The 25,835-nt window shown below is 48.3% G+C and overlaps 1 protein-coding gene across 2 annotated transcripts in view; it reads left to right on the top strand.

Moving 5' to 3' along the window:
• Nucleotides 1–25,835, top strand: part of SLC24A4 (solute carrier family 24 member 4) — an 873,854-nt gene that overhangs the window by 786,984 nt on the left and 61,035 nt on the right. For both annotated transcript variants that reach the window (XM_069637921.1, XM_069637920.1), the window contains exon 14: nucleotides 17,395–17,509. In XM_069637921.1, the coding sequence (XP_069494022.1) occupies nucleotides 17,395–17,509 (115 nt within the window). The remainder of the gene's footprint in view (nucleotides 1–17,394; nucleotides 17,510–25,835) is intronic.

Genomic DNA, 25,835 nt, shown 5'->3' with positions numbered 1-25,835 from the left:
TCCACCGACGGGCTGCCGTTTTCCAGCTGGCAACCATGTTCCTTGTTGCTGGTAGGGGGCCCATGTCTTGGGTCCCTTTGGGTTCTTTGGAGTAGGGCAGCGCTTCTAACGGGGTCTTACTCCAATCTTCTTCCAGTTGTAACCACCTGGGGCGGTTAGCGCTGAGCTTCCAGGAGAAAGCTGGGGCTAGCTGGGCTGCTAGACAGTACCTTGCTACATATGGGACCCCCAGGCCGCCCAGAGCTGCGCTTCGGAGCATGATGCATTTCGGGATGCGAGACTTCTTTCCTTCCCAGATTAGGTTCAAGATCTCTCTTTGCAGCTTTCGCAGGGCCTTTTCCCGGATCGTCACGGGCAGTGCTTGTGCGTAATATAGCAACCGTGGGGTCAAGTTCATTTTTATCGCTGTAATTCGGCCAAACCAGGAGATTTCTTGTTTTTTCCAGTGGTTGATGTCATTTTTCTAGTCTCTGAAGAGTGCCGGGAAGTTTGTTTTATACAGCTTCTCAGTTTTGTTGGGTATCTGGACTCCTAGGTAGCTGGTGCTGCTTCTTGCCCAGGGGATCCCGAACTCCTCCTTGAGGTTGGATTTGGGCCTACTTGGGATGTTGATGCCCAGTGCTACTGATTTGGATATGTTTATAGTAAACCCTGAGGCTGCTCTGAATTCTTCGAGGGTTTGCCATAGGGCTCTTATTGATTCTGCTGGACGGGTGAGTGTGAGGATAAGGCTCATCTGCGTATAAGGCTATTTTGTAGGTTTCTTTTTTGAGCGTGAGGCCGTGTATGGATGGATTTTGGCTGAACCTGTCCGCAAATGGCTCCAGAGATAAGGCAAAGATAAGTGGGGAGAGTGGGCATCCTTGTCTGGTACCCCGGGTTATATTTATGCTGCCGGATTTGGCCCTGTTAAGGCGTAGGCTCATGGAAGGTTTTTGATAGATGGCTAGGACCCATTTTATAAAGTTTGGGCCGAAGCCAAAATGCTGTAGGATTTCCTCCACATAGCCCCAATCGAGCATATCAAATGCCTTATGCGCATCTAAGGAGAGCACTGCTAGCCTTGAGCCCAACCTGTTAGCTGACTCTATGATGTTGATGGTTCTGCGAATATTGTCTTGGGTACCCCGACCCGGGATGAAGCCTGCTTGATCTGGACGAATGATCACTTGGAGGGAGGGGGCAAGCCGGTTTGCCAGAATTTTGGCGAATATTTTCGCATTGTTGTTTAGAAGCGTTATGGGTCTGTATGATGCACATAGCGTTCGGTCTTTCCCCGGCTTTGGGATCAGCACAGTTATTGATTCGTTCATAGACTCTGTAGTGGAGCCCATGGAGAGAAATGAGTGGAATAGATTTGCCAGATGCGGTGCTAGCAAGTGCGCAAACTTCTTGTAGAATTTTGAGGATAGCCCATCTGGCCCGGGCGTTGTGTTTTTCAGGTGACGGATCGTTTCACTGACTTTCTCCACTGATATTAGACCCTCCAAGTCTGGAAGAGAAGGGGATGGCTGTGGTTTTGGGATGGGGGCCAAGAATTGAGTAATGGCTGGGGTTAACGTCGGAGGTCCTGCCATAATCTGCTTGTGGTGCTGCACCATTATCTCCAGCTTTTCAGGGTCCAGGTGGTGTAGGGAGCCATTTTTGTCTAGCAGACTTTGGATGTGGTTCCTAGTTTGGAGCGTTTTCAGTTTGTGTGCCAGGAGCCGGTTCGCTTTGTTGCTGTTAAGGTAGTAATACTGTTTGGTATAGGTTAGTGCTCTGGCGGCTTGGTCTGCTAAGTGGATCTCCACTTCTCTTTTTGCTCTTTTTAGTTTTTGTTGTGTTGTTTTCACATAGCGCTGTTTGAGCTTGTTTTCTAGTTCAACAAGTCTATCGTCTAGCTTTCGTTGCTTCAACAGGTTATGGCGCTTGAGTCTAGCTGATGAATCCATCGCCACCCATCGGATTACCGGCTTCATGGCGTCCCATACTGTTGCTATTGAGGTGTCTGGGGTTGTGTTCTCAATGAAATCATTCTGAATCGCCTCCGCAAGATCGGATCTGGCCGCTAGGTCGGTGAGGATGTAGTCTTGCAGTTTCCATTGCCTGTGACTAGGTTCAGGCACTCTGTGAAGTAGCATCGACATCGTAACTGGGGCGTGGTCCGAGATTGCCATGGGTCCAATTTGGATGTTCTCCACGCAGGGGGCCATAGTGTTAGCGGCGAGCAGAAGATCAATCCGCGAGTAGCCTCTGTGTACGTGTGAAAAGAAAGTGTAATCTCTTTCTCCCTGGTTGCATAATCTCCATATGTCTATGGTCTCGGTTTCCCGCAGGAATTCGGCTAGGGCCAGTGATTTTCCAAAGTCTTCCCTCGAGACTGGGAGCGTCTTATCTACCCTCGGGTCTGGGGGGAGATTGAAATCCCCTCCGATTAGCAAGTGGCCTGTGGAGAATGCTGTCAGGGTTGGAAGGAGACTCCGGAGGAATTGGTCTTGCTCTTTGTTTGGCCCGTAGATTGCTACCAGGATAATTGGTAGTTCGACTAGGAGTCCTTTCAGGAGTGGGAATCTACCTTCCGGGTCCCTTTTGATGGTGATCTGTGATAATGGGAGACTATTTTGGCCCAGAAGGATAGCGACTCCTCTTTTTTTCTGTGTAGTTGAGGCAAAGTAACATTTCGGGTAGCGTCGGAAGTGTGTTCGCTTTTCATCTTCTACAATCAGGTGGGTTTCCTGGATGAAGACAATGTCCGCTAGTAGTTGGTCTAGTTTGTATTCCACAGATTTCCGCTTTCTTGGTGCGTTGAGCCCCTGCACATTCCAAGTCGTGATAGTAAGTGATTTGTCTAACGAACCCATCCTTTAAGTCCTAGGTGGAGCGCTTCGTAGTCTTCCCTAAAGGTTTCCTGTTCCATGTCTTTCGATGTTGTGTCCCGTTCTGCACCCTTCTTTATGAGGATCACCCCCCTCCTTGTCTCTCCCTCCCTCCCCACCTCCCACCCCCCAAACAATAACCAGGTTTCCGGACCAGCCTTCGACCAACGGGTCACTGAGCCGGACGGTGTAGTAACTCTGCTTGGAGGCAAACATTGCCTCTTCTGTTGACCAGTAAAGTTCAGGTTGAGGCTGGAGGGTTCGTTTGGGAAGTTAGCTTAAGGTCTTTCGGCCTCCCACTCAACGGTTGTTATCCCGTTTGGGCTTGCCCGACGGGCCTCGAGGTCTGCAGTGCCCCGCCATCTTAGTCCAGGCTCTGGTTGGGTCTCCACGGGATCTCCCTGGGGCCTCCGCAGCTTTGGCGGGGGACCTCTCCTCGTCCTCCGGATTCAAGAATCGCTCGGCTTCTCTAGGTGAGGGGATTATCCAAGACCTGCCCTCCCAATTGAAGATTAGAGCTGTAGGGAAGCCCCAGCGTTAGGTTGTTTTCCCCTCGCGCAGCCATTCGGCGAGGGGCTTAAGGGCTTTTCTTTTTGCGAGGGTGGATGCTGCCAGGTCCTGATATAGGGATATTTCGGCATCTCGGAAGTTGATTCGGACTGAGCTTCTGGCTTTGTGCATTATTTCTTCCTTGACTTTGTAGAAGTGGACTCTCGCTAGGACATCCAGCACTGAGTTTGCGTTTTGTCTGGCTCTGACCCTGTGAACTCTATCCAGTTCCAGAGGGGCTCCGTCTGGGAGCGTTAGGATAAAGCGGAATAGATCATTGACGTAAGAGTTAAGTTCTTCGTCGGGGACAGAACCTGGTATGCCCCTCAAGCAAATGTTGTTGCGCCTAGACCTGTTTTCAGCTTCTTCTTGTTTGTTCTCAAGGGCTTCGCATCTGGCCTCCAGTGAGGCGAGTCTATCAGCCCCCTCCCCGATTTCAAAGTTTTGCTCAAACAGGGTGGTTTCAATTTCTTCTGTTCTGGATTCGACTTCCCCAGCTTTTTGTCCAGGGACGCTATTTTTCCTTTCAGTTCTTCTGTGCCCTTTTGGTACTCTTTGGTTATGGCAGATAGGAGCTCTTGGAGGTCGGCTTTCGTCGCTCCTTGGGTTGTAGGCTCACTGTGGGGGACTGGGGGTACGCCTGCGGTGTCGTTACGCTCCCCTTTATTCGATTTTTCACTCATGGTGGCAGATAGCAGGGTCACTATGTCGGTTTGCTTAGATGATTTCTGGTTCCTGGCGATTTGCTTCTTGTGGCTTAGGCGGGAGCTTGTCCGTCCCACTCCCAAGTTAGGTTGTTTTAGAATGCCTAGGGTCCCCCCACGACCCCAACCCCCCTGCTGGGCGGGTGTATGTGTTATTACTGCTGCGGGGCAGGCCGATAGTCGGCTGTTATGCTTTTTTAGAGTCTTGGGATCTGGTGGAGGGCGGTAAGGCTCTGGGCCGCCCTCGGGTGGATCACTGCTCCGGGGGTTTGAGCGGTCACTGAGGGAGGACGTGAAGAAGCCCGCGGGGCCGCGGGGCTCAGAGGGTGGAGATGGAAGCAGGCTCCCCCTCCCAAATCTTGTCTATGTCTCGCTCCAGAAGGGGTCCGCAGTCGGGCAGGCGCCTCCCCTACCTGACCGAGGCTGGATTAGGGGGGCTGGTTTGCTGGTCCGAGGGACTGCCACTCCGTGCGGCAAGTTCCGTCTTACCTTCCTCCCGGAGTGGGCCTCGGGGCTCGCGCTGCTAGAATCGCTGAGGGGCCACCTTCTCCCCGGCCTCCGGTGCTGCTGGTGACAGGCTGGAGGAGGGCGAACTCTCGTGACCCCAGCCCCAGCCGGGACACAGGGGCCCTGGATCGCCCACAGGCTTCCGCGGGCTGCCGGCAGCCGTGAACCGAAGGATCTGGGAGGGGGAGAGAAGGGAGCCCCGGACCACACTCCTTCCCGGCAGGACTCACTCCGCTGCTGCTAGTGACTCTGAGGCTCGGTGCCCTGGCCCCCTCGCGTCCTAGCGAGGGGGGGGTTATTGGACTCCGCCGAAGGAGCGGCCTTGTTGGTTACTTGCATACCCTGGACCTCCGGGACTGGGCCTGCTCTGCTCTGCCACCACAGGAGGTGGTTAAATGTTTCCCCGCACCGGAGCTGGAGGGTTTGTTGGGTCCCGCTTGCAGGTGTTTGTGCCGGGCTCTACTGGTGCAGCAGCCGCTGGAGTCGCGGGTGATGATGATGCTCCCTCGGGCCTTAGGTGCTGAGGCGTCACAGGCCCCGGGGGCGTCGGGAAGCGAGGCCCGGGAGGAGAAGGTTTGTGTTGCCGCGCTCTTTGGCGGAGACCGCCCCACCACCACTACTGGTCTTCGGACCCGGAGCCTCAGTCTCAGTCCTCCCGCACTGAGATCGGAGGGCTCAACTGGTCCTGTTCGGCGGCGGGACCTGCTGCTCTTGTGGCTGGGCACTACGCCAAGCCGGGTGCGATCATAGGCATGGATGCTGGGATCTCAGTCTTTTGCAGATATGGGAGGGAGGCTTGCAATCAGCTCCAGAGCGGACGCTCGCAGTTTGCGCTCGGCTCGGATGTGGGAGAGAGGCCGGGATTACGTGGCACCGCAGACCGCCATCTTGGGATGCCGCCAGCGTCTTTGCATCTCGCTGGGGAAGATCTCGGTCCCCCTTCGGCTTAGGACAGCGGCATTGAGACATGGACTGCAGCAGCCTCCTGGCTCTGCAGGGCGCCGACTTAGTATTCGGAAACCGGAACTTTACTGGGGCATTACGGGCAAACACACGGTCGCGGCCAGGAGCTCTCACCGGACCCGACTGTTCACCATGGCGCCAAGCCACGCCCCCAGAAGTGAGCCATCAAGTTTTAAACTCTGCCCACTATACCAAGTTTTGAAATCCTAAGAAAATCTCATTAGCAAAATTGGCAACACATAGAGTTCGGTGAAAAGCCATCTTCATATTTCACACTAGACAACATACTTCAGAGCTCACAACTAATAAACAGGACTTGTGTCTCATACCCGCCCCCATCCAGACAACCCAGAACATTCAGATACCCAAACATCAATACATAAGAACACATCAACAGAACTTTCAAAAATGCACCTTCACAGGTGTCAAGGAAAACATCTCACAATGGGGGAATCCAGCAAACGCACATATGCCTTTGCATTGCTAATCCCAATGAATTCAGCAGATTCTCAATACATTCTAATGTCAAGAAATAAACAGAAAATCGACTGTGTTTTTGCATCTTGCTTTTCCCACTTCCACCACGCCTAATTGCATACCTTGTGCGATGCATAGCCATTTACATGACATGGTCACACACAGTCAAATGCACCAGTCTGCCTGTGTAGCAGTTAGATTATTATTATTTTTTTTAAATGAAACTCTTTTTATTGAATATTTTGAACCAAAGAGAGGTAAGGCATACAGACATCATGTATTCAAGTGTTGTTTTGAGATTTATGCATAAATTAGAAAATGTCAGTACCTTGGTGTACATTGCTTAGACTCGAAATCCACTTCTCCCCGCCTCCCACCCTTCTACCCACTCCCCTCCTGCCATCAACATGGTGGCTACCCACCCAACGATTACTTTGAAAAGTTCTTTGAACTACATCTGAACTCTCTCATGATTTGCCCTGACGGATGGGGGGCCTCTCTTTTGGCAAATTACTACAATGAGCCATTCATGGGCCCACGTTTGGGACAGAGGGGCTTGTGTTTTAAGAGGTCCTGATGCTTGACACTAATATCTCTCCTCGATTTCATGTTTGATAATATCACAGGCCTAACTCACAGTGCCTTTTTGCTAATAAAACACTGAGCAGCTCATTTTCAAAGAGCTGTGAAGAAAAGTCTTGCGGAAGATGTTTACGTGTGTGATTTATGTCACAGCTTATTTATTTTGTATGGCGGAGGGGCGTAACACACCATGCGTTTCCACCACCTCCCTGCCCCTCCACCCTACAAATGCCCCAGCATTTGCGCGGGCATGCATTATCATGCCTCTGTTAATGCTGGCGATACCTATCAGGCTCACCTGCTTTATAAGCCAGAATAAAGCAAGCAGACTCCATAGGGATCCATTGTAAATGTTGTCTGCCATGGGCGCTTGGCTGTCGGCGTTCACAATCTGCCTACATTGCTTGCATGGCAGGCAGGGTTTATAATGACAATTAAACACTTCCTGCCATGCGCGCACATCAGGCAGAGTTTAATTGTAATTGTAAATGCTGCCATGGCAGTGTTTACACATTTGCACAGAAGAGTGCTGTAGGCCACCTTTTTCCAGCATAGTTGGTATAAATAACCAAAATTTGGCAGCAGGGAGTCAACTACTTGTAGGTCTACACGTAAGGACTCCCCACGCCAAATTCTGTCCTGGAGCTAAATGAGCTCCTGAGTTTGTGGTGGCCTTTCTCACACATAATTAGAATTGAAGCTGGTTATGAAGACAACATACATCCTGGGACCGGTAGTATAAATAGACAAGATGGCTTTTGGGAAATGCATGACGCTGTAGGTCAAAATTTCAAATCTAATCGACCGTATCATCTTCACAATTCAGTCTTTTTGCTCTGTTTTATTCGTATCTCCGCCTGCCAGATAACTTTAATTTGGTTAACGGGCATATATGCTTTCTGGCATCATGTGGATTTCTAATGGTGCCAGATAACAAACGTTTTAATGTACGTCCAGGCTGCTTGGAAACGCGTTCCTAATCATCCAGTGTTTCAGTTTCTTTTGAGACTGTTTAGACACTGTGTTTCTGAAAGGTTGTCAATTGGTGACAGCCTTCATTGTGCTTTAAGTTCATCATAGCAAAACAAAAAGGTGATGGCTGGAAGATTTTGAATTAATCATAACCACAGGCACAACTATGGGCAACTCTCCAGACCATCATTTTTCAGCCGAGTTCACCATGACCACATATATCAAATTCAGATTCAGAATAGACTGTGCTGGCCATCCGGTTCCTGAACTTAAATAAGAGCAGGGGAAGGGAAGATACAGGCCCCATCGTCTCATGACCTTTCTGATGCTTTAATATGTATGTCCTGCCTTATGAGGGCGACCGACATAGACCTTGAAACATCATCTGATTTGGGATTTGCAAGAAGCGTTGAGCATGTCTGGTCCTCACCATGAGAGCTGTTAGCTTGGTCTTATTCTTAGGGCAGGCAGCACTGGGTTGTCAGGGAATCATAAACACCTGTATATGTCACTTCATGGGCCTCATTCCAAGACTGGCGGTCCAGAAATAAGGATGCCAGAGCAACATACCGGCACCCTTTCCGGACCGCCAGTCTGCAGAAATGCCTGCAGGGACTGGTGCTCCCGGCTGGTCTGGCCTGTCTTGTTCACCGCGCCCCTGCATGCAAAGTTTTCACATAATCACCAGTACCTAAAAATTGGTGACAAGGCAGGCGCACTGTTGCCAGTCAAGTTTTCCTGCATTAGCTTCTCCACCATACGCACGTTTTCATGACATTGCAGGAAAACCTGACTGGCAACAGAGCGCCTGCCTTGTCACCAATTTTTAAACATTGTTCCAGGAGTCCAGGGCTCAAAATGCAGCAGCAGCAGGGCCATTATGCCTTACAATGGAGAGCCACAACCATGGCTTTCCCCCTCCCGCCATCAAGGAGAAGATTTGTGCTATGGAGGGAGTTCTTTCCAGCCACCTGCAAGAAAAATGAAGTGCGAAAAATACGAGTATCATAATCCTTAGAGTCAATTAACTTGCCACACCTGAAAAGGAAATGAAGACAAGCCTGAAAAAGCAAAGAAACACAGCCTCCCTGAAGATTGATGGAGTCATGAAAACGTGCGTTTGGAGGAGAAGCTAATGCAGGAAAACTTGACTGGCAACATAGCGCCTGCCTTTTGTTACGCTCACCTGGTATCCAAAGGGACGCCACCCAGCTGGGTTATTCGCTGGTATGCTTCTCAGCTTTGCCCTGATGTGGTCTGCGGGGAAGGTTCTGCCTTGTGGTAGAATTAGGCATGCTCTCCATCCTGCCTTCTTTGCAGGGGCGCTTTGTCTTTCATGGCCGAGTGCAGTCCAGTTACTTCACTGACGCCGGCCTTGTTGATATTGTTCAGGTACGTCTTATTGCTGTTCTTTAGTTTTGTTGCTATCCTGCATGCCTTTCTTTGTTTAAAATGTCTCTATTTTCTCCCTTAGGTATGCGGAGCATCAGCGCGGCGAACTGGCTTGGTTGAGCCCCGCTGGTAAATGATGGCACATTAAGACGCTATGACGCGGTAAGTAAGCGCTATGCGCAGTGCTACAAAGTCTTGCCTTTGCTAACCTGTGTTTTCCTTCCTTGTAGGTTGTGGTGTTCTTCAGCGCGAGTGGAATGTCCGAAGTGGTGCCAGCCGAGAGGCAACCAGCCTTTTGAGCAGTTCGTAATTTGTAAATGTCTCTACAGCTTTCTTTAATGTTGCCTCTATCTTCCTCTTTCAGGTCGTTCTGTCCGGGAGGGGTGCAGATACGAGGAAGCTGTTCTCAGTAGCTGCGAGTGTTTAAAGATGAAGACTGCAGGTAAGATGCTGCTGCTAATGATGTTCCTTTTGTCTCCTTGCAGGTTCTGCTTCTCCGAGGTTCGAGGGAATAGCTGGACACAGTGAGCGTCATGTTGCAAAGTAACACGAAGCATTTTCTGCAGTCAGGGTGTGGTTTATATAGCCCAGGTAAAGTAGTACCAGGGAAAGTAGTTCCAGGCCTGCCACACCCAAAACACTAGACCGCATAGCTTGGTTCTTAGGAACCAAGCTATGTGGATGCCTCCATGGTGGCTGACAATACAATAAAGTAGTTCCCAAGCACCTTGTTGTTCATGGTGTATGAGCCTGGCACCATAGGCGCCAGGACTGGCCCCATGAGGGCTTTTGAAAAGGATGCTAGGCTCTAGAGACCCGTGTCCTGACTCCACCTGGCCAATGGGTTTGCCAGAGGGGGTTTTGGGTGAGGGTCGTGAGAGCACTTCCGCCTAAGGCCCCTCCCATTGTGTTCCTTCTGTCTGGCCCAGGTTTGGTTGGGAAGTTCCGATGGAATTTCCTGATTAGACATGGTGCGTGGATATTCTCACTGGGCTCCCAGGATCTATCTTGTGGTCCAAATACTTTCCAATCGACCAGATAATATAGCTTGGTCCTAGAGTATCTAGAGTCCAAGATATGTTTGACTTCGAATTCTGGTTCTCCATCAACAAGTATGGGCTTAGGTGGTGTCCCAATCCGTGTGCCGGGCTGCATTGGTTTCAGGAGGGACACATGGAATACCGGGTGGATGTGTAGATTAGGTGGTAAATCCAGTTTCACGGCTGCTGGGTTGATAATTGCCTTAATGGTAAAGAGTCCTAAGAATCTGGGATGAAAGGTCCGGGTTCCTTTGATGGGTACGAATTTAGCAGCTAACCAAACTTTGTCTCCTACTTGATAATCAGGGGCCTTTTTCCGGTGTTGGTCGGTGAATCGCTTTTGTTTTTCTTTGGCATGAATAAGGTGTTCCTTTGCCCTTTTGAAAGCCTGAGTAATGGTTGTGTGTACAGTCTTTACCGCTGGCACTTCCAAGCTGGCTGGAAGGTCTAGTTCAGAGGTACGTGGATGTCTGCTATGAAGGGTATAGAAGGGCGTTTGTCCTGTGCCTGAATGTAAATAATTGTTATATGCATATTCGGCTATCCATAGTAGGTCTTTCCAATTCCTTTGTTCGTAGTGCAGCATGCACCGTAAATATTGCTCGAGTGTCTGATTGGTTCTCTTGGTTTGGCCGTCCATTTGGGAATGGTGACTGGTAGATAGCCGAACGTCGATCTGCGCCATTGCACAGCATGTTCTCCAGAAGTTTGAAACAAACTGGCTGCCTCGATCAGAGACCAGAACCGAAGGGAAGCCATGTAGCTTGACCACGCCCTCCAGGAACACTTTTGCTAAAGTGGCTGCGTCTGGGAGGCCTTTGAGAGGAATAAAATGGGCCATCTTCAAGAATAAGTCCACAACTACAAGGATGGTGTTGAACCCTTGGCTTGGAGGTAGATCAGTGATGAAGTCAAGGGAAAGAGTGTGCATGGAACTGGAGGAATGTCCAATGGTTGTAGGAGACCAGGTGTTTTTTGTTTCTGTGATTTATTTTGTGCGCAGACACCGCAGGACTGAATATACTGAATGATGTCCTTAAGCCAGGTAGGCCACCAAAAGTTCTCTTTCACCTTAGCTAGGGTTTTGCGATCCCAGGATGCCCTTCGATCAGTGAGTCATGATAGTTTGAAATAATATGCTGTTGTAATTCCTTCTTGGGTACATATAGGCAATCCCTAAAAAAGGGTAGGTGGTCCTTCATGGTACATTGTTCTCCTTGAGTTTGCCATGTGAGGTAGGCATCAGGTTTCATTGTCTGTTGGATTTCTTTTCGTAGTTCTGCTTGTGTTAAGGCTGTCGTGATACCCAAGGGTTTGTCTTCAGGTATAATAGGTACTGGGTCTGGAGTTGTCTATACTATTTCATCTATGCCCATGCGAGATAAGGCATCCACCTTTCCGTTTCTGACTCCTGGTCGAAATGTGATTACATAATCATATTCGGCGAAGAAAAGGGCCCACCGTAATTGGCGCGAGGACTGGGCCTTGGCTGTTTTGATATATTGCAGGTTTCGGTGGTCTGTGATGACTGTAATGGTGTGTCTGGCCCCCAGACGGTAGTGCCTCCAGGCTTTAAAGGCGGATTTGATAGCCAGGAGTTCCTTGTCTGTGATGGCATAATTAATCTCTTGAGGTGAGAACTTTTTAGACCAGAAGCCCACAGGATGTAGCTGGCCGGTTTCTGGGTCTCTCTGTGAAAGTACAGCCCCCATTGCGAGACTGGATGCATCAGTTTCAACGACATAAGGGAGGTCTGGACGAGGATGTCGCAGGATTGGAGCAGAGGTAAACCTTTGTTTAAGTTCCTGAAAGACTTCTTCTGCTTCTTCGGTCCAAGCAAACTTTTTATTGTTTTTTCGTAATAGTACTGTGATTGGGTGCACAACCTGAGAGAAGTCTGGGATGAACCGGCGGTAGAAGTTTGCAAAGCCCAGCATGCTTTGTACCCCTTTCAGAGACGTCGGTGAAGGCCATTTCAGAATGGTATCTACCTTGTGCACGTCCATTCTGATGCCTCCTGGAGTAAGGATAAAACCAAGAAATTCTACTTCGGTGACGTGAAAAAAGCATTTTTCAAGCTTTGCAAACAAGCGATGTTGACGGAGCGTGCCTGACATGATCTTGTTCCGAGGCTGAGTATACTAAGATGTCGTCTATGTACACTAAGGCGCACACATCAATTAACTCCCTTAAGACGTCATTCATGAAATATTGGAATGCCGCAGGAGCGTTGCATAACCCGAAGGGCATGACTTGATATTCAAACAAGCCGTACTTAGTACGGAGGGTGGTTTTCCATTCATCTCCTTTTCTGACTCGGACCAGGTGGTACGCTCCTCGAAGGTCCAATTTGGTATAAATCTGGGCATCTTTAACTTAGTCTAGCATCTCAGGGATAAGTGGCATGGGGTAGCGGTTCTTCACGGTGATCTGGTTCAATGTGCGGTAGTCAATACAGGTTCTCAAGTCTCCTTCCTTTTTCGGTACGAAGAACAAAGGACTGGCTGCGGGGGACTTTGAAGGACGGATAAATCCGTTTGCAAGGTACTGGTCTAAATAGGATTTCAAATGCAGGTTTTCTGGTTCTGTGAGAGCGTAGATCCTGCCGCAAGGGATTTGTGCACCAGGAACAAGGTCGATCTGACAGTCATAGGGCCTGTGCGGCGGCAATGTATTGGCTTGGTCCTTTGGGAAAACATCCTGGAAATCATGGTATTCACTTGGCAAGGTATTAGTTGCTCCCAGGGTTGATACTGTCGCTCCAGGAGTTATGGGGATACAGACATCGGGTTTCTCCTCTTGGTAATAGCTGGCAGGGGAGCATTCACCGGGAAAGGTTAATTTTCGTGCCTGCCAGTCTATCAAAGGGTTGTGAGCAACCAACCATGGCATCCCTACTATTAGCCTGAACTGAGGTGCCTTGATGAGATCGAATGAAATAGACTCCCGATGTCTGTCCTGACAAAGCAAGGTTACCCTGGCTGTGCACTGGGTTACTGGTCCGGAAGCGATTTGTGTCCCATCCACAGGGGTTACCTTGTCCATAGTTGGCTTAGAACACAAAGGAAGCCCCATCTCTGCTGCCAGTTCTTGATCAATATAATTTCCAACTGCTCCGCTATCGATGTATGCTTCAACGGCATGCATTCTTGGCAACTGTTGGTGGTTAATTAAGATCACTGGTATTGCAAAGTGCGAGGTCAACAACTCTTTCTTCTCACTCGACAAAGGGACCTCTACGTTTGTCGAGCTAGGTAGTTTTCCGATTCCTTAGCTTCATCCTTCTCTGTGGCCCTGACTGCTCTTCTTGGGGGTTTTACTGGACAGTCCTTCAGGAAATGTCCTGGTTTCCCACAATACAAACAAAGCTGTTGTCTTCTTTTGTCCCGCTCTTGTTTTGTTAATGGAGGCCGTATCCCTCCAATCTGCATGGGTTCTACAGCATTTTCAGGTACACGGAGTGTGTTTTCCCTTGGTCGAACATACACGGTCCGAGGGTCTGTCTTAGACCGGTCTGCCTTTCGGTCCTGCAACCGGTGGTCTAGCTGCACGACCAGATTTATGAATTCTGCACAGTCTCTGGGTGGATCATCCACCTGGGCTAAGACGTCCTTTAATTCGCCTCGTAAGCCTCTATGGAATAACGTGGTTCTTTTGTTTTCTGGCCACCTAGCTTCGGCAACCAGTCTGTTGAAGGTAGCAATGTACGTTAACAAGTCCTGATTCCCCTGTCGGAGGGACAAGAGTTCATTGTCTACTGCTTTTTCCTGGGTATGGCGAGCAAAAAGTTTTTCCATTTCTCTCTGGAACCCCCCAAAGTCATGTAATAGAGGATCGTCATGGGTTACCAACGGCACCGACCAATCTGCTGCACCACCACTCAGGTATGATAAGACAAAAGCTACCCGAGCTTGGTCGTTTGGAAATGCTCCAGGCCTACAAAGAAAATGAAGGCGGCACTGATTGATGAATGCCGCATACTTCCGTGGGTCGCCTGAGAACCTTTCTGGTGGTGCCAGGGGCACTGTTCCAGGTAACGTGATCTGTCCCGGAGTGGGTGGTATGGCGGGGTTTTGCATCGTTGGATTGCTTCCAGGTAGAGGCGTCTGTCCTGCCTATGATTGCAAGTATTGCCTGCTAATCTCTTCAGTGCGTTCTCTGGTCACTATTAGGTCTCTCCGGAGGGCATTAGTCTCTTGTCAGGCAGAATGAACCTCAGCACAAAGCTCTCCTAGTAATTGGGCCAATTAGTCCATTTCTGATGTCTCCATGGCGCCCAGGTGGATTTGTTATGGTAGGCTTTGTGTTCTGTTACGCTCACCTGGTATCAACAGGGACGCCACCCAGCTGGGTTACTCGCTGGTATGCTTCTCAGCTTTGCCCTGATGTGGTCGCGGGGAAGGTTCTGCCTTGTGGTACAATTAGGCGTGCTCTCCGTCCTGCCTTCTTTGCAGGGGTGCGTTGTCTTTCATGGGCAAGTTCGGTCCAGTTACTTCACTGACGCCAGCCCGTTTGATATTGTTCAGGTTTGTCTTATTGCTGTTCTTTAGTTTTGTTGCTATCCTGCATGCCTTTCTTTGTTTAAAATGTCTCTTTTTTCTCCCTTAGGTATGCAGAGGTTCAGCGCGGCGAACTGGCTTGGTTGAGCCCCGCTGGTAAATGATGGCGCATTAAGAGCGCAATGATGCGGTAAGTAAGTGCTATGCGCAGCGCTGCAAAGTCTTGGCTTTGCTAAGCTGTGTTTTTCTTCCTTGTAGGTCACGGTGTTCTTCAGCGCGAGTGGAATGTCCGGAATGGTGCCAGCCGAGATGCGACCAGCCAGGTAAGCCTTTTGAGCAGTTTGTAATTTGTAAATGTCTCTACAGCTTTCTTTAATGTTGCCTCTATCTTCCTCTTTCAGGTCGTTCTGTCAGGGAGGCGTGCAGATTCGAGGAAGCTGTTCTCAGTAGCTGCAAGGGTTTAAAGATGAAGACTGCAGGTAAGATGCTGCTGCTAATGATGTTCCTTTTGTCTCCTTGCAGTTTCTGCTTCTCCGAGGTTTGAGGGAATAGCTGGATACGGTGAGCGTCACGTTGCAAGCTGCAAAGTAACACGAAGCATGTTCTGCAGTCAGGGTGTGGTTTATATAGCCCAGGTAAAGTAGTACCAGGGAAAGTAGTTCCAGGCCTGCCACACCCAAAACACTACACCGCATAGCTTGGTTCTTAGGAACCAAGCTATGTGGATGCCTCCATGTTGGCTGACAATACAATAAAGTGGTTCCCAAGCACATTGTTGTTCATGGTGCCAGGACTGGCCCCATGAGGGCTTTTGAAAAGGATGCCAGGCTCTAGAGGCCCGAGTCCTGACTCCACCTGGCCAATGGGTTTGCCAGAGAGGGTTTTGGGCGAGGGTCGTGACACCTTGTCACAAATTTTTAATCACCAGTACCCTTTGCAGCAGTGCCAGTGCTTCTGTGTCCCCATTTCTGTGGAGTCTTATCAGAGTCCACAGGAATGGGGACTTACAGTTTCCGCTGCCTGACATCTAGGGCCGCCGGAACTTTTGATGTCCCAGTGGCACCGGGATCTCAGGTGGCGGAACAGTGTGACGAGGTTGGCAGCAACCCGCCTGTAGCACCAGCGGGTTACTGCTGACCTTTTAATGAGGCCCAACCAATCGCTCATCTGACAGAGGTCTTCACTTGCACTATTGCTATGCTAACATATTGTATATAAAAATGAATCACTAAAAATATTGTTTAATACACTTTTGGTGAAACTTTAAAACTCACTAAAAACAATAGTTGAAGGGATGTTATGCTTATAAATAAAAACCAAAAAATAAATACTGAACTCACCAGGTATTGTTTGTTTATTTATTTATTTAATAATGTTTGCATTTGTGTGAGCACACTTCTCCCTGAGGCGTCTAGGCGCATTTTACAGGCAGGATAGCTAATAAGCAGGTCCCATGGTGGGACGCTAGTTGAACAAGTAGGTGTTTAATTGTTTCCGGAATAGTCTGTAGGAGGGATCTGACCTGATGGGCGGGGGGGAGTGAGTTCCAAAGCATGGCCGCCAAGGCAAGGAAGCTGGACCCTCCAGTTCTGGACCATATGAATCTAGGAGTGGACAGGCGGTTGCAGTATACGGTGTGTGTAGGTCTGATGGAGATGGGTGAACCATAACTTATCCCCCAACATACGCTGCTCGTGACCGCACACATGCAATCACAGATGACATCACAACATACATTATGTACATACACTTGGATATGATATTCTGCCATATCACAGTTTTTAACCACTTGGTTTTGCATCTTTTAAAACAAGACACATTGGTTCTCATTACAAGTACAGCAGTGCAGTAAAAAACTGTGGTATGGTACGTGAATGGTAAGCATTGTTCACAAATGAAAATAGACACAGTCCGACATGTGAGATTGTCAGAGAGTGTTTAATTGTGAGCATGTCAAGCAGCGCTCACAATCAAAAGTAAACGCTGCTTGTCATGCAAGCAAAATCAGGCAGCATTGACTCACTTTGCGCTGCAGAGTGCAAATGTGAAGGACAAAATGCAGTGTACATGCTTGTATGCCACCTTTTGCCCTTTACATTTGCACCGCAAAGTGAAACTGACAAAGATTTGTCAGCAGGGGCCCACTTACGTTAAAGTGTCAATATAACGGGTCCCCGCCGTCAAATTACGGGGAACTCGCAAATGAGCCCCAAGATGTTTGGCCGAGGTGTCTGTGTTCTGCCATATGTGTCTTTTGAGTTTTAGAGGCGCTACAAAGAGGTAAAACATGATCAGTTGAGTAAGAGACACTAGTAAATAGCAGGCGGATTCCATAGGAATCCATTTATAAAACGCTGCCTGCAAAGTATAATTTGCAGGCAGCATTGTATTTCCACCAAAGCGGACAGTAAAAGCAAAGAGTAGAGGTAATTTTGCCTTGATATTCTCTTCACATTTACACTCTGCTTTCTGAGCGTTGAAAATTACAAGCAGGTAACCCAAGAGCAGATCATTGCTAACGTTGGCGGTCCCCTGCAAATTTCATTTTTTTATAAAATGGCCCCAATCATGTGCATCAGGTTTCATTTTGATATAGCTTTTGGTGCCACCCACAGATGTGTACAACCTGCATAGAAACACATGCATGATATCAAAGTAGGCTACTCCACTATCTCCTTCGCCATGATTTACCAATAGAAGCCACAGTCCTCTGGGTTCATTTTGCAGGCAGGACACCTCAGCCTGCGAGAATGTGCACAGCACCCTGATTCAATCCGCCTAGAACCCCCTTCAAGTCTGAGCCTCATGTGTTGATCTAGCCATTCATGCCTAGTGTTCTCTCTTCATGCAGGTAACAGTGATTGGCTACACCCTGGGGATTCCTGATGTCATCATGGGCATTACGTTTCTGGCTGCCGGCACAAGTGTTCCAGACTGCATGGCCAGCCTCATTGTGGCAAGGCAAGGTGAGTGATCCAGGTAGTGCCTTTTCTTGCAGAGCGCACACTGCAAACCATATGATATGATATGATAGGTTATTTATAACGTGCTTAATACCCAGAGGTTTCTAAGCGCGGACCCGGGGATCGAACCTGTGTTGCTCCATGTCGTCTTGCTTCCCAGGTGAGCACATTGCCCCTGAGCTATCCTCTCGAGACTATCAGCCCCTAATGCTTTGGAGAAATTTACATGTGATTTACTACTCATGAAAGAGGTGCTTTGTGAGCACTGGGGAGTGAGCCGGTCAAGCTTCCAACATTGCCCTCCAGTGTGAATCAAATCGGCTCAGTCAGACTAGTGGGTAGCATAGACTCCATGCTCATGCACTCTATGGCATGTCCAAGGGCTAATCGTGTCAGTGATGCTGCAGGAAATTGAATAGGAAATGTTGCAAATTGCTATCTGGAGATAGCTAGCACAGCAGGTGTTGGGTCTGCAACATTTTGTTCTCCAGATATTTTGGACTACCACTCCCATCAGCCCTAGCCAGCATAGTCAGCGGTGAGGCATCATGTATGTTTTTAGTTCAAAATATCTGGAGACCCTTCAGGAGTCTGCAAACACAGACTCTTCGCATGTTTTGGACTACAACTCCCATCAGCCCTAGCCAGCATAGTCAATGCGATAGGATCATAGGTTCACAACATCCATAGATCCACAGGTTGGAGAATATTGGGAAACGATGGAATCAAGATGCGGGCAGTAACACCCAGCTACATTAGGAGTCCACTGCATGCTGGCTTAAGTGTTGAATGGATGGGGGCGCAAGACACAGTGCGTAGACTCTTATTGATACATTGGAAAACCAGTTGAGAGACATATTTGGAGAGAAAATTGTACTTCTGTAGCACGCTCCCCTGAAATGCTATCAGGCTGAATGGGTTGGGCTGGACACCTTGGTGTCAACTGTAAGTTAACCGGAAATTTCCAAAGGTGGGCCTTGCCCTTCAAATTTGCTGGGCACGCAGTTTTCCATTGGTTTCAATCCCATAATGGGTGGACCATGGCTATTAAGGATCATCCTCCTCTTCCAGTGCAATCCGTAGGCTCTTCCCATTGCTAACATTAAGGAGTGACAGGTTGATATGCTCAGCTTATCTTGCTGGTCCCTGAGTTACTGATGCAATGATGACGTGCGCATAAACAATGAAGTGCGCTAGGGGAGGGTGTGATGGACCTGGGAGCCACTATGTTAAGGAAATCCATTGCGAAAGGTAACCGCCGGACCCGTAAATATTTACCAGTGCCTGACATCCTGTTGCCACCGGGAGATTACAACGCCGGTGGCCCGGAAAGTCAGGCGCTGGTAAAATGTTCTTCCCCATTCTCATAGGGTCCCATAGGACTCTACAGGAATAGGGACATGGAAGATCTGGCACCCCTGTTTCGGACATGCAGGGTCAGAATGAGGCCAAATGTTTCATCAATTTAAGTGTATTCTGCAGAAAGAATTTGCCCTATCCTGCTGTTCCAGATAATTTTAACACTCACCCTATCTTTTGTTTTCATCTAGAGACAATTAATATTGATGAATTAAAATTGATGAATTGAGCAATTGAGGAATTGTAATAACGTTTTAATAATGGTTTGGATTAAGTCTAATGTAATGTATGTGATAAAACTGTGCATAAGGTTTTAATTAACCAAAAGCACAATAAAAAAGTATATATTTTTTATTGCTCGTAACAAAAATAAATAAATAAAAACAATACCACAAATTGAAAAAAAAAATATTTGTATTGCTCATTGATATCATCTTACTGTTATGACAAGTGTTTCATGCTTCATGCGCTTCTTCAAGGCATTCATAATTTAGGAATACTAGTATGATGGCGATAGGGGGCACAGTGAATTTGGTCGGTCAGAAAAAACGATAAGCGTGAATGCCTCAAAAAAGTGAAACACATGTTGGCAGTGCATTAAGGAGAAGATATAAATGAGCAATACAAAGACCTTCTGTTATGAGTTGAAGATTTGGAAGTGAGTCTGGCAAATACGCTCCATAAGATACTTGCATACATATTGGCAGGAGCACAAGGACTGCTCTGCCTAGCTACTGTAGACTCAAGTATTACTATCCTTAGGACAAATATTCAACTATAAGAGTCCATACTATTTGCATAAAAAGAGTAACATTGATGGTCTCAACTCCCTATCATTTAATTAATTTTGCAAAACAGGTAAGGCACCTTTTGTAAGCAATGGCATGATCAAGGGTTTCACAGGGACAGAGAAGTCAGACGTCAGAAAGGGCTGGACATTTGTTCCAGAGGTTTCTAAATCAGCGGCCTGCAACCTTTGACTCCCAAGATGTTTTGGACTGCAACTCCCATCACCCCTAGTGAGCGTCATCAATGGCAGCGGGTCATGGGAGTCGTAGTCCAAAACACCGAAGAGTGAAAGGTTGCGGGCCTCTGCTCTAAATGCATCCACATGCTTTCAGAGTCGGTACACAACTTTCTCAATTCAAGTGTGAGGCACCCTCAGGTTGTTAATCAGTTCTCAATTTTAGGCATTGGTAGGGATATCTGTCTTCTCTTTTGAAATCTGTAACTGATTGCTCCCCCATAAAAATAATAATAATTCTGATTTTCACCACTATCACCGGAAAACCCTGTTCAGAGCACTATTAATGCCGACAATTGTGCTACTCAATTTCTTCAGAAATCATTTGATGCACATTTTTCATTGGAAATGATTTGATGGTACTTAGCTTCGATGGAAAAAATTCGATGGAAAGACATGTAACCGAGGCATGAGTCGTTGCAGAGGGAAATCAACCCCTTAACGGAGACCCGCGTGCTACGTGTAGAGCTGATTGCTCTTCCTCTGTGAAAGTTGAAGGGGGGACCTCATCATTTGTGACGAAGAATGTGAGAAGGGCGCCAAACATTCACCGCTGAAGAGACATGCCATGAAAATACAGGCATAAAAACCAACAAGAGGAGAAGTGTGAATGACAAATGGTGGCAGAAGAGGAAAGGGGAGAGGGTACATAAATGGGGGATAAAGCAAGAAAGAAGGAATCGCGTGACCAACGAAGAACGCCATGATTTTATATATTTCCCAGTTTTCATGACTCGGGGCTGTAAGGCACTGAAATCTTAATTGGTAGTTCAAAGAAGTAAGGCAGCGTTGATGTGGTCCGTACAGGATTAGAGAAGCAAGGCGACAACAATCTGTCTGAAAGACTGAAGTCACAGAAGGGAACCCTCCAAACTGAAAGAGCGGAAAACGTGAGCATGAAAGATATATCAAAGTGCCCATACAGCACCTTTTCCAGAAAGCAGGAATTCTGCCAATAAACTGGACACAGTGACCTGTCATTTCCTTGTTGTGCATTTGCATATGGACATCTGTGTAGGCTGTAGTCACGTTTCAGGAGGAAAGAGGCAAACACGTAAAATATGGTAGGTGGGATAGAAAAGGCAGGGGACTTGCGCTCCCTTTAAAGTAATGATGTAAATGCATTGAAGCGAATTCACATTTGCATATTCATAATGGTGCACCTGCATGGATGTAGCAACACAGAACCGTGCACACATGTTTACAAAGTGTCACAGATGGCACACAACTCGTAAAGACAGTGCAAGGATGGCTATTGTTTTGGGTCTGTCTCTCATATCAATGCAATCCCCCTCCCTAACCCAGAGGTCTGGGATCCTTAGTGAGTCGTGGAGAATGTTACTCTCCACTGCCTAAGAGGGCACCCTAAAACACTGGCACTATGATCTCCCGCAGGGACTTGCTGACTGTCCCCACGCTCTCCACCAGTTGGTCTTCTGATCGGAAGTTTGTTAGTGCTTTGCACTTACTCTGGTTTGAGCCAGGCTGTGCTTGCACGTCCACTCTCACCTCACCCTTTCTACTCCGAGTGCTTCCTGTCCACTCCTCCCTCCTTTCTGATGTCCATTCAAAGTGTCACTCCTCCTGATCTTGCCTCCACCATTTGATGTTACCTCTCCTCCCACTCCACTTCAACTACTCCCCTCCACACCACTCCTCCCTTCCTAAACACTACTACTCCATTCCTCTCACTGCTCCTCCACCCACTACTACTCTCATCCGCCAACTGCTACTCTTCTGCAACCAATGCAACTTTCCTCCTCCCACTAATACTATCTTCTGTCCCCTACTACTCTCCACCTCCCAGTACTCTCCTCCGCCCATGACTACTCTTCTCCAACCACTGCAACTTTCCTCCTCCCACTACCACTATCCTCTTCCCACTACTAATTTCGTCCCCCCACTGCAACTATCCTCTGTCCACTACTACTCTCCACCTCCCAGAACTCTCCTCCGCCCACGACTACTCTTCTCCACCCAATGCAACTTTCCTCCTCCCACTACTACTATCTTCTGTCCCCTACTACTCTCCACCTCCCAGTGCTCTCCTCCGCCCCACGACTACTCTTCTCCAACCACTGCAACTTTCCTCCTCCCACTACCACTATCCTCTTCCCACTACTAATTTCGTCCTCCCACTACAACTATCCTCTGTCCACTACTACTCTCCACCTCCCAGTACTCTCCTCTGCTCGCTACTACTCTTCTCCACCCACTGCAACTTTTCTCCTCCCACTACTACTATGATCTGTCCACTACTACTCTCCACCTCCCACTACTCTCCTCCACCGACAAGTACTCTTCTCCAACCACAGCAACTTTCCTCCTTCCACTACAACTATCCTCTTCCCACTACTACTTTCGTCCTCCCACTACAACTATCCTCTGTCCACTACTACTCTCCACCTCTCAGTGCTCTCCTCCGCCCCACGACTACTCTTCTCCAACCACTGCAACTTTCCTCCTCCCACTACCACTATCCTCTTCCCACTACTAATTTCGTCCTCCCACTACAACTATCCTCTGTCCACTACTACTCTCCACCTCCCAGTAATCTCCTCTGCTCGCTACTACTCTTCTCCACCCACTGCAACTTTTCTCCTCCCACTACTACTATGATCTGTCCACTACTACTCTTCACCTCCCACTACTCTCCTCCACCTACTACTCCTCTTCTCCACCCACTGTAACTTTCCTCCTCCCACTACTACTCTTCTGCAACCAATGCAACTTTCCTACTCCCACTACTATCCTCTGTCCCCTACTACTCTTCACCTCCCAGTATTCTCCTCCACCCACTACTCTTCTCCACCCACTGCGACTTTCCTCCTCCCACTACTACTATCCTCTGTCCACTACTACTCTCCACCTCCCAGTACTCTCCTCCGCCCACAACTACTCTTCTCCACCCACTGCAACTTTCCTCCTCCCACTACTACTATCCTCTGTCCACTACTACTCTCCACCTCCCACTACTCTACTCCACCGACTAGTACTCTTCTCCACCCACTGCAACTTTCCTCCTCCCACTACTACTATCCTCTGTCCACTACTACTCTCCACCTCCCAGTACTCTCCTCCGACCATGACTACTCTTCTCCAACCACTGCAACTTTCCTCCTCCCACTACCACTATCCTCTTCCCACTACTACTTTCGTCCTCCAACTACAACTATCCTCTGTCCCCTACTACTCTCCACCTCTCAGTACTCTCCTCCACCCACTACCACTCTTCTCCACCCAGTGCAACTTTGCTCCTCCCACTACTACTATGTTCTGTCCATTACTACTCTCCACCTCCCGGTACTCTCCTCCACCCACTAGTACTCTTCTCCACCCACTACAACGTTCCTCCTCCCACTACTACTATCCTCTGTCCCCTACTACTCTTCACCTCGCAGTACTCTCCTCCACACACTACTACTCTTATCCACCCACGACAACTTTCCTCCTCCCACTACTACTATCCTCTGTCCACTACTACTCTCCACCTCCCACTACTCTCCTCCACCGACAAGTACTCTTCTCCAACCACAGCAACTTTCCTCCTTCCACTACAACTATCCTCTTCCCACTACTACTTTCGTCCTCCCACTACAACTATCCTCTGTCCACTACTACTCTCCACCTCTCAGTACTCTCCTCCACCCACTACTACTCTTCTCCACCCAGTGCAACTTTCCTCCTCCCACTACTACTATCCTCTGTCCCGTACTACTCTTAACCTCCCAGTATTCTCCTCCAACCACTACTACACTTATCCACCCACTACAACTTTCCTCCTCCCACTACTACTATCCTCTGTACGCTACTACTCTCCACCTCCCAGTACTCTCCTCCGCCCACTACTACTCTTCCCCAACCACTGCAACTTTCCTCTTCCCACTACTACTATCCTCTGCCCACTACTACTGTCCACCTCCCACTACTCTCCTCCGCTCACTACTATTCAACTCTCAACATTACTCAAACACCATCCTTTAGCCCATCCAACTCACTTCACATTCACGCCTTACACTAACCTCTATGCTCACTCATCATGCAAACACCCCCAATCACACTGTAGAATCATTTCCAGTCTTAAGCCAATATCCCCCCTGCTCAATGGATTTCCTTCACAGCTCACCACTCCCTTCTTCCTCCTGCTGGTGTTTTGTTCATCCTCCACCTCCACCTCCACCTTTGACTTCACCCAGAAAAGCAGCATTTTCCACTCCTACTGTATCCTTTTTTCCTTCTCCCACTTCTTGGATCGAGCCCCTGTCCCTATTCAGTCCTGTCCTGTCTTTCCTTCCTGTGGTGTGTATGTTCAATAGGAACTCGTAAGAAAGGGGCTAGGCCCTGCCCACTTTCTCTTTGTGGGTCCCCATGCAGGCTAATGGTGGCCTGGGAGGGCCAATGTTGCTGTCTTTCAGACTTGTTCTTGCACGCTCCTGCAGTAAGGCTATTTGGGAAGATTGGGTACCTCTCCCATTGTTGTCCCTGGTGGTCTAGGGAGCCCTCAAGTGAATCTGTAGGCGTGCCAATTCAATTTGGCAGTTCACAAGGCTCTTTGCATCGCTCCACAAGAACATGCCGCCTCTTGCTCTCTTGGTCATTCTTCAGTGTGGGTGTCCGTATACCGTTTCCTCTCAGCATCTCTCTCCCAGCAGCCAATCTCTCCTGAAGGCCAGGGATGGTGCTGGTCTCTCCTTTGTTGGGACTCTTTCCTCTGCTACCTGAGCTCTTAAAGTAAAGGAAAGATACTTTCAAGTATCCTGGAAAGGAGGTAGGCTGGAGATAAGGGTCTGCAAACACATATGCTGGCTCACGGGAGAAGGGGTTGGGGTTATCCCAGCAGGTCCATTCCTAGGCTAAGGACAAGCTCAGGGTATCTGCTTATACCCCTCACCCTTAGCTTAGAGGGACTTTCACCCCCACTTGCAAAGGCTAACATAGTGGCCTTGTCACAAAAAGGCAGATGTGAGACACTAGCAAAAGGTAGGGAAGAAAAACAGTCCGACTCCAGCCCCAAGCTGAAAATAAAAAAAACAATATGTTGAAGCAGTACACACTTATATCACAATATACACAGAGACATACCTACAAGGCATTCAGAGTCATTGGGAGACCCTAGGTCCAATGAGTAGGACGTCCAAGGAGGAAACCCTACATACGATAGAAGTCCTTGGGAAAACCTAGGTCCAATGAGCAGTAAATCCAAAGCGGAAATCCTGAATACAGTAGAAGTCCTTGGTAGACCCTAGGTCCAATGGTTAGGAAATCCAAGGAGGAAACACTGAATACTGTTTAAGTTCTTGGCAGCCCAAAGGTCCAATGATTAGGAATTCCCCAGAGGAAACACTGAATACAAGTCCAGTCCTTGGTAGACCCTAGGTCCAATGATTAGGAAATCAAAAGAGGAAATGCTGAATACAGTAGCAGTCCTTGGGAGATCCTGGGGTCAATGAGTAGGACATCCAAAGAGAAAACATTGAATACAGTAGAAGTCCTTGGTTGACCTGAGGTCCAATGATTAGGAAATCCATCGAGGAACCACTGAATACAGTAGCAGTCTTTGGGAGACATTGGGTTCAATCAGTAGGACATCCAAGGAGGAAACACTGAATACAGTAGTAGTCCTTGATAGTCCCTAGGTCCAATGATTAGGAAATCAAAAGAGGAAATGCTGAATACAGTAGCAGTCCTTGGGGGACATTGGGTTCAATCAGTGGGACATCCAAGGAGGAAACACTGAATACAGTAGAAGTCCTTGGTAGTCCCTAGGTCCAATGATTAGGAAATCCAAAGAGGAAACACTGAATACAATAAAAGTCCGTGGGAGACCCTAGGTCCAATGATTAGGAAATCCAAGGAGGAAACGCTGAATATAGTAGCAGTCCTTGGGAGATCCTGGATTTAATTAGTAGGACAACCAAAGAGGAAACAATGAATACAGTCGAACTC

This window comes from Ambystoma mexicanum, chromosome 14 (genome assembly GCF_040938575.1).
Source record: "Ambystoma mexicanum isolate Mex_15411 chromosome 14, UKY_AmexF1_1, whole genome shotgun sequence".
In the NCBI taxonomy this organism is placed as follows: domain Eukaryota; kingdom Metazoa; phylum Chordata; class Amphibia; order Caudata; family Ambystomatidae; genus Ambystoma; species Ambystoma mexicanum.
This window is presented reverse-complemented; position numbering and strand designations above follow the sequence as displayed.